The 9,443-nt window shown below is 42.2% G+C and overlaps 1 protein-coding gene across 1 annotated transcript; it reads right to left on the bottom strand.

The window, feature by feature from the left end:
* Positions 1-1,647: 1,647 nt before the first annotated feature.
* LOC134601950 (zona pellucida sperm-binding protein 3-like) lies at positions 1,648-9,242 on the bottom strand. Its single transcript, XM_063446456.1, has 8 exons — positions 8,849-9,242; positions 7,045-7,163; positions 5,808-5,911; positions 5,556-5,733; positions 5,366-5,486; positions 4,956-5,047; positions 3,703-3,833; positions 1,648-1,916 (listed from the first exon to the last, which is right to left on the bottom strand). The coding sequence occupies exons 1-8, from the start codon at positions 9,017-9,019 to the stop codon at positions 1,648-1,650; spliced, it is 1,185 nt and encodes a 394-aa protein (XP_063302526.1). The 5' UTR covers positions 9,020-9,242.
* Positions 9,243-9,443: the final 201 nt, after the last annotated feature.

The following is a 9,443-nucleotide window of genomic DNA, read 5'->3' as shown; positions in this document are numbered from 1 at the left end:
AGGTTCGTGTACTTTGCAGTTCGGGAGATTGGTACTTACAGTAGCTGCCTGTGTATCTGGAAAGGGGGATATCGCCTAAATGGTTTTTATCCTGTGGGCAAAAAACGGTCTGTTACACTCTCCATAAAGTATGGGCAGAAGGTCCCAACCAGGTGTATGCAAACACACAAACATAAGCACCATGCTGCAGCGACCTGCGGCCTCCAAAATGTTATCCTCACCGGACCATGACAATAGCCTGAATGGTTCAGAGGAGATTCTGGAATAGATGGTGGAAACTCACAACCAGACATCCTCCCACAAAGATGGAGGGATAAAACAAGCTGACATCAGTCACCAAGCAGGACATTGTCTGTTTCAGGAGATGAAACAGATGCATGCAGTGGACCTAGACCTGATATGGGCTGAAGTTCAGGCAGTGACTGGAGTCACAAAAGCCTCAGAGGAGGATATCCTAGACTTGAGACATGGTAAAAGACCTCAAAGAAAACCGTCCAACAAGTACTATCCTCTAATACTACCTTTACCACAAGAGTGGACCTGGCAGAAGATTGTAACAGACGCACAAACATTAAAATCAGGGGCATTATGAACTCCAGTGACGCAACCAAACTGCCACACTATCTCAGGCGTCCTGAGAAAAAAAAAATATATATATATATATAATAGATCGCATTAGACACACTCGATTTTCATCCTAGTTCTCTATATGTTACTCTACACACATAAAATAGTTTGTTCATCTTGATTGAGGCTAACCTCCCCATCCAAGTGATTGACAACCCAATCTACATTTTTAGCACGTGAAGATTGATAGTCAGTAGGTCTGCTGGAAGTGTTCCCAAAACGTATGTTTATGGGTTGAACAATGACGCACATTTGAGTGAGAATGGTGGTTGATATGAATGGGTAGGGCTTCCATCCTTTCTATATTGCCAGAGATTATGGCATATTCTAGGGCCAAGGGTCAGCAAGGATTGTAGATTATCCATTATGGAAAGGAACAGGTCATTTGCTGTTTTAGATTCCTCACTCTGGATCTGTATTCCCTTATTGCCAAGTTAGAGCTAAGTGACTGCAGAACTGGTTACACTGACAGGGCAACTAGGATGGGAGAGAGGAGAGAAAAACCAAAACAAAACCACACACACAACTCTTGTAGGTTATTCCAAGTTTAAGAGGAAAGGGGAAGTATATTTGCTGTGGAAATGAAATCGTGTTGTACACCTCAAGGAAAGTATGTGGATATAAAAACCTTCCTGGTTTTTCTTCCAGTGGTTGAGGGAAATAAGTATTTTATCTAGATGTCTTCTTGGGTATAAGGCTCTCCAGGTTGATATGTCTATATTAACCAAAAGCAATATGCAAACTGACTTATGGTTTCTTCAGGGTTTTTTTTAAACCACTTCGGAAGAGAGTGATCAGATTGATCTAGCAATTAGTCCTGGAAGACAGCCATCTGGTAAGGGATCTTGATTGGGTCCAACAGGGGCTTTAATGTGTTTGAGCTGTACGCTTCATTCGGCTTTGACTTTTCATAGAAGTTGCTAGTGATTAGCTAGTTGTGAATGATACAATACAAGGATAATATTATTATAACAACCAATACACAAAAATATATATATATTTTTTAAATAGTTTATTTTGTTAACCTCTTTGGGATGAATATCTCTTTTTAATAACAGACACACCAAAAAGTACACCAGGAACAGTGAGAAATATACTCAGAGAGACAATGACCACGAACATCCACAGCTCTATCGGTCCAGATGCCTGAGTTACTGGAAGAGCCTGTTCCATATCTGCCATGTCAAGAGCCTGCTCACCATCTGCCACATCAAGATTCTGACCCTGATCTGCTGCAACCACCAACAAGGGTCCAAGTGTGGCTGATCCATTTTCTTGCTCCAGAATGCCTGCAAAATATGATTTTGATCAAGGAAGGCTGGCATTAGAGAATGATCCACTATGAACCTTGAGTTTGCTTTGACCCTTTCACCATCCCAAGCGAGGGACCCTAAGCCTGCCTAGGGCCTGAGAAAGACAGAAACATTAAGATTCATTTACAGTACTACCAATATAGTATACCATGAAATATATTGTTCACTGAATACTATCAAGTGGCTTTCCCCCCCCCTGGACCCAAGTCAAAGCTTGGAAAGTGTTGAGCATTAGTGATGTCCTGAACTGTTCGCTGGCAAATAGTTCCCGGTGAACATTGCATGTTTGCGGGCGAACACATGCGATGTTCGGTCCGCCCTCAATTAGTCATCATTGAGTAAACTTTGACCCTGTACCTCACAGTCAGCAGACACATTACAGCCAATCAGCAGCAGACCCTCCCACCTCCTGGACAGCATCTATTTTAGATTCATTCGGAAGCTGCAATTTTTTTATACTAAACACAAAACATTGCTATATAAGGGAATATTCACTAAATGCCAAACATTGTTATACAGGAGAATATTCCCTGATACACACTGACACAGCAGAATAGGGACTGTTCCTTCTACATAGGGTCACTTGGCAGATATGGATTGACACTTTAATTTTAAATGCCAAACATTGCTATACAGGGGAATATTCACTAAATAAGGATAAGGGGGACCTATTGTCCTCCCCCAGCCCCTACCCCTGCACGGTGGATGGGACCTACTGTCCTCCCCCCCTGAGCGGTGGCCCTAAACACCAATGGTGGGGGACCTAATGTCCTCCCCCACCCCTGAGCGGCCACCAAAAAAAAAAAAAAAAAAAATTACCCCCTGGTAACTAGGGGTCCCCAAACCCCTAGTCACCCCCTCCCCCTAAAAAAAAATAAAATAAAAAATCCCCCTACCTTAACCCCCCCCCCCTAAAAATAATGAGGGTGGCAATCAAAGTGCTCTGTCATTTTACACAGCGTGGGAAAGTTCTTTGGAATTTTCCCACGCTTTGTAAAATGACAAAGAGCACTCTGATTGGCTTAAACCCACCAATCAGTGTTCTTAGCCTAATTGCGGGGCAAGGCACAGAGCCTTGTCTGTGAGCAAGTCTGCACAGAGCCCTACGTGGGTGAAGATGGATTATTTTTTTCGCGCTCAGGTTTTTTATTTTATTTTAAGGTCGACGGGTATAATGGATTTTTATTTGCCCTTTTTTGGGGCTGAAAAATTAAGATAAAAAAAAAAAAAAAAAAAAAAAAAAAAGAAGTCGAATGGTAAGTTTCATTTTACTTTACAGGGTAGCAATTTGATTCCCCCCTCATTTAGGGTGAGGGGAAGGTAGGGGCTTTATTTGGGGGGGGGGAGGGTGAATAGGGGCTTGGGGACCCCTAGTCACCTTTGATGGGGTATTTGACTTAGGGCCCCCACCCGCTGCCCAGGGGTGGGGGAGAGGACAGTAGGTTCCCCCCCCATTGTGATTTATGGCCCCCAATTTAGGAATGTTAGGTGATTTATGCCCTTTATGGATTAAAACCAGACTCTGCATCAACTATGTAATTTTCCATGGGAGTTTTGCCATGGATCCCCCTCCAGCATGCCACCGTCCAGGTGTTAGTCCCCTTGAAACAACTTTTCCATCACTATTGTGACCAGAAAGTCACTGGGTTTTAAAATTCGCCTGCCTATTGAAGTCTATGGCGGTTCGCGAACATTTGCGGAAGTTCGCGTACTGAAAACTTTATGTTTGAGACATCATTATTGAGCATTTCATTATACACACCAGATGCAGCTTCTCTCTTAAATCCCCTCTGACCAGGATACCGTGAATAAAGTCCTCTGCTCTGACCAGTGGCACAGTTTCCAGAGTCACAACAACCGCAGATGTTACTGGTGCCTGCAAGAGCTGTCCAGCTGGAGAGACAAGAATCAGTTAACAAGCGGTAAATATATGGGTGTGATGTGCAACTACCTAGATAAAAACCACAACCCACTTACCATTACCCCCACCCCCCAGTCTTCAAAATATAGCAGAGAGACATGAACAGATTGTTAAAGGAACATGTGTTTACAATTAAAAGGTATCCAACATAAATACTAACAGAATAACTGTTGACGCAGATGCTTTAACTAGAGGTCTCAGGCCATAATGGACCTCATGGGAGATCTTTGGCCACAGCACCTCACCTAGATGCTCTGGAAGGGCTCCCCACCAGGCAGACACATGGAGGGGGAGACAGCACAACTCAAACCTGCTGGCACTCCTGTACTCTGTACACAGGAGTGGGAAATAGGACATAACTTTCATTGTACAGTGGTTCTGGCAGGCTGAAATAACTGACAGCTACCATAAGAGTGGTGAGCTTGACCAAGCAAGCCACTAACCACCCCAACTAAGTAGGTTAGCAACTCACTGCTGCCCCACAAACCAGTCCACAGCAGGAAGACCGTCTGAATGGGCCCGATAAGGTATTAAGAGGCCCCTCCCACCACACAAAGTATGCAGTTAGTTGAACTCCCCTCCAAGGAGACAATCCCTTTATTTATGTGCCTACTATAGGTCCCTCCACTTCCAAACAAAGCAGTTGTTTGTTACCAACAAGTGGAAAGTCTGAAATGTAATATTTTGGATCAGAATATTTTAATTGGGGAGGTTCTCCAAGGCAGCTTTATTTAGTTTGACCCAAACTTTAGTGATTCAACCTGTGAAATTTGTTTTAATTACAGTGGAGAGAAAAAAAAAAAAAAAAAAAAAAAACCACACAATCGCAAGAGTATACTGAGAGGGAACTTTCTGGCATTTTGAGTCTGGACTGCCCGCATGGGTGGGATCAGTCTGATATGCTTCAGAGATATTCTCTCTGTAAGGGCACAAGATGGGCTAAAACCAGCTTGAGTTTTGAGCAGGGACCCACCGAAGGGCAGGCTATTTCAGCTGCTGTCCGTCCTCAGTGCACTCTTGTGACTTGTTTTAATTACACTGACTTCATACATGGTTTGAAGGTGAAGAGTTCACTTTGATTTCCCATTACTTACAGATTGTTGGATTTGCTGAAGGAACATGCCTTGTTCATGGGGTCAGGTACCTGGTTTTCTGCAACAGCTCTCAGGTTACAGGTGATGTAGATCTGACAACAGAAGTTTAGAGGTGTATCAGTGTGTAGATAGTAATGTAGAATAGTCATGTCAGAAGTGCACAAGTGATCAGTCCTCCCTGGAGGACAGCTGGCTTCACATGCATAAGCCCAACATTTTCTGTAACAGATTAATTTGACCATGCAAGAATAGCCAGTGATACAACTCATAAGTTGTTAATAGTAAAGTGGTTCTTAAATCAGTAGCCGTTTGGGCTTTTGATACTCCATATTGCTTGAAAACCCATTAGTAAATGCAACTGAATCCTTGCATCATAGCAGAATTTTCCTGGGTGCATCTGAAACACTCACCATAGAGTTATCAGATCCAACAAATCTGAAGGCATCAACTGTGAACTGGAGTCGGTCTGGTGTGGGCCTTGGGGACCTAAAGGCAGAGGATGAATCCTCCTGTTTGCCATCCAACAAACACCTGCAAAGCACAGACTGGTTTAGAAAGGGTGTAATTATCTACCACAATTCCACAAGTGGCAAAACCTACCCATTCTGAGCAATGATCTCATAATGAGGGCTGGAGGTGGCATCAGGGGATAATGTCGCCACACAGCTGTCAACGAAGATCTTCATAGGCACATGATTTGTAGTGTCAACAGAAGCCTCTATGTGGAAGATGTCACCTAAAGTGAACACTGTAGAGGTCCGTAGGGCACTCCAGTCATCTGGAAGGTTATACATGGAATGAGTTAGTGATGGCAGAGTCAGAAGCCACCCATAACATCTAGCCAATAATTACCATTCATTAGCTTCAACGAGAAGGAGAGACGCTCTTCTGCAGATATGGTGGAAGCAAAGGGAATCCATGTTGGTTTAATGGCATTGCTGCTCACATTGCCATGTCTGCAGAAACAAAGTGGAGAACAAAGGTTCAGAGACTGGACACCTTGCTGCAAGGCCATAGAGGAAGCAACTTTTAATGGTTCTAGTTGTACAAGAACCCAAGGCAGATACCACTCTGGTAGAGGATGTTCTGTTAATTGAAGCCCCCATAACCTTCCATCTATCTCTTGTTCCTGAAGGGCCCCCAGCTGATGACCCACATACAATTTAAAAAAAAAAAAAAAAAAAAAAAAAAAAAGCTTACTGGCACACATTGATTTCTTTTAAGATTCCATCTCCATCAATGTCTAAGGAAATCCTAGGACTACACCACAACTCAAGTTAATCTGGTAAGGTATGTGCATTGTGACAGGAGTTATTTCATCTACATTTGCAGATATTTAAAGTCCATAATTTTGGAGTTTAGTTAGTTGAGCAAATTATCTACTTTCTAAACTACAGTTAGAAGCCAGATAAGACTGTCATACCAAAAAAGGCTTTTCTTACATTGGCAGGTTAACCAACAGACTACATCTAGGAGTAATCCCCACAAGATTGAGTCATGTTTATATATGATTGCGTAATATACCTGTTACTAGAATAAGGACACAAGTGATTAGAAGAAATCTATAACTACGCTGGATTTGCCAATTTAATGAAATCCAATCAGACCTCTGGATGTTCAGAATTTGTGCAATATTGCCAATTCACTTGAATTACCAGTTTGATCATATTAATCTAGTATAGAAGATCCCATTACAATTAATGCTGCCATCTTGTGGTTAAGAGGATAACTGCAGATCATGTAAAATCAGCCATATTGTTTTATAATCTTTCATCAGAATGATTCCACTCTAATTTTAGTGTATTGTTTATCATCACTTTCAGTAAATGTCATGTATTTTATACAAATATTGTGACTTACTTCCCAAACATCCTCAGAATGTTCAGTGGATCACATTGTGTTTTAACAGAATACCGGATATGTTGGATCCCCGTGTACATTGTTTTTAATAAGCGTTAATGATTTCCCCAAACCCCCTGCAGACTGATTCAAATAGGTTTGGGCAATTTAAACAAAAGTAAAAAAAAAAAAAAAAAAAAAGCGAACCTATATACACTAGCCTTAGAGTATTGTTAATAAATGTATTCACCTGACATAGTAGCACTGGATAGGAATCACAGCAGAGTTGGATCGGATGATGGGGCTGTTCCGAGAAGGAGTCGGGCTGTAGGTCAGGTATGTGCTGTAGATAAGATAGCCTGAGGTCATCTGTAAACAGACACATGCTGTCAGATACTGTATTTCATGTCTGCTAGATGTCAGAATTGGCACTCTGAATAAGCAGACCATAAAGATTTGTTTTCTTCATACCTACATGGTGTGAGTCATTTGTACCTAGAGTTCCTGCAGAGTAAACAATGAGTCTGGCTTATTCACTAAACCAGAAACTGAAAATAATTAGCACACCCCAACTTAGGATACAGCTCAGATTGAGGAGTGCAAATAAGGGGCTTGGAATAAAAAAGTCACAATATAAAAAAAAAAAAAAAAACAGAAGATATTGCAACTAGTGGACAACAAAAACTTTTCCCTTAAACAGGAAAAAGGAATAGGTGGATTGGCGCTATATATTAGAGAGCAGCAACTACCCCCAGTGTCTAAAAATCACTAAAAGACACAAACAAGTGAACAAACAATAACAATGTGGGGGGTGCGATAGAGATAGATATATATATATATATCTCACAGGTAATGGGTCACTCACAATCTATAGAGCCTAGAATAGCAGGCTCTAGCTGTCATCACTTTTGAAAAATAAGCTTTCAGGCTCTCCACGATACTCCTTATTCACTGATGTCCTTCCCCAAGTACTTCAACAAATTAATAGTAAACCAGGATGGTTGAGGTATAAAAGTATTTACTTACATACAAGGATCATCAATAAAAAAAAAAAAAAAAATTGTGGTACAAACATTTGATGTTTGTACCATGATTTTTACTGACAGCTAGAGCCTGCTATTCTAGGCTCTATAGATTGCGAGTGACCCATTACCTGTGTCATATATTCCATATCTATCTTTTACTGTGTGTTGCACCCCCCACATGGTGTTATTGTAACTAGTGGATTGAAGATACATTCTTTACTTTCACTACCATCTATGTCTGGATTCCACCCCCCACCCAACGCCTTAGATTTTTCAAAACACATCAGAATATCCAGTTGCACAACATTCAACTAGTTACATCCATTTTGTGATTTGAGTGTATTAGGTCTTTATCAGTAACTTTCTAATTGTGTTAAAGGACACTGCTACCCAGATAGTTTAGCAGATATACCCCAAATGAAAACATGCATTTTCTATTGTTTATTCCCAAAATATATCATGCAAAAGCTGCAAATATCTTTGTAAGGCTGCCCCTTCTAACTCTGCCCAGTCACAGACTTCCCAATGCAGCTTAGGTTTAGCTCCATTGAGATAAACAAGCCAGTTGTATGATTGGCAGCCAGAGGTTCATTAATAGGAATGCCAATTTCAGTTTTTTGTTTTGTTTAGTTTAAACAGAGGGGGGGGGGGGGGGGGGGGGGGAGGATGTAAGCCAGTTAGAAACTGGACACCCCAATGTTCGCACAATGATGTCCAGCATCTAAAACCTGATAGGAGAGCATTGAAACACTTTATTATGAAGAGTGCATAAACTACTTTAGGTCCATTCCCCCACCCCTAACCAAGAGGAGGAGTCCCAACTAGCACTGAGGTACATCAGTGCTGGAAACAAAAAATATTTTAACCCTTTACTTACCAACATGAGGTTGGCAGGGAGATGGACTCTAGTGTTAGGAAAACATCTACCAGTTTGAGACAGACATACCCTGCTGTAATACATATCTAGTTAATAAAAACACTAACATGCACATTCCAGCCTCCCTCCAACCAGGTCCCAGACCATCTCACCTGTAAGGTGTTTCCACAGTCCTGCAGCCCTTGCTTGAAGATCACTGTAGTTGCTGTACTCTGGGAGCTTGGCATACACTGCCTGGGACCCAGACTCAGATCTGAGGCTTTCACCAGTCGCCCATTTCCATAGAGATCCCTCTGTACAGATACCACCATTGCATCCTCCATGCACTGCACGCTAATAGGATGCTGGACAGGAATCTGCAGCTGCCTGGACTGACCCACCACCCCAACATCCAGCCTGGAGGACCCCCAACCAGACTGGGTATTCCCCCACCAGGAGTCATACTGTCTCCGATTCCTGGATAGGACATGCTTCCTGGAGAAAACAAGCTCTTGGCCAGAGACTAGCAACACCAAGAGAAGGCAACTCAGTCTAACCCACTGTCCCATTCTGACTGCAGTACAATGACTGCCTGTACAGCCCTGCCCTTTGTATACCTCTCCTACCAGCTGCAGGTAATCTGTATAACTACTCCCACCGCCTGCATGTAGGAAGCTTTAACTGGGAAAGGTAATCTGTTTAACCCTAACCACCATCTTCAGAGACCTGTAACTGTGGTACATGAGGGGCTATGTATAAATGTGTATT

Source organism: Pelobates fuscus, chromosome 3, assembly GCF_036172605.1.
Source record: "Pelobates fuscus isolate aPelFus1 chromosome 3, aPelFus1.pri, whole genome shotgun sequence".
Taxonomy (NCBI): Eukaryota; Metazoa; Chordata; class Amphibia; order Anura; family Pelobatidae; genus Pelobates; species Pelobates fuscus.
Note: the sequence above shows the minus strand (reverse complement) of the source record. Positions and strands in the feature narration are given on the sequence as shown.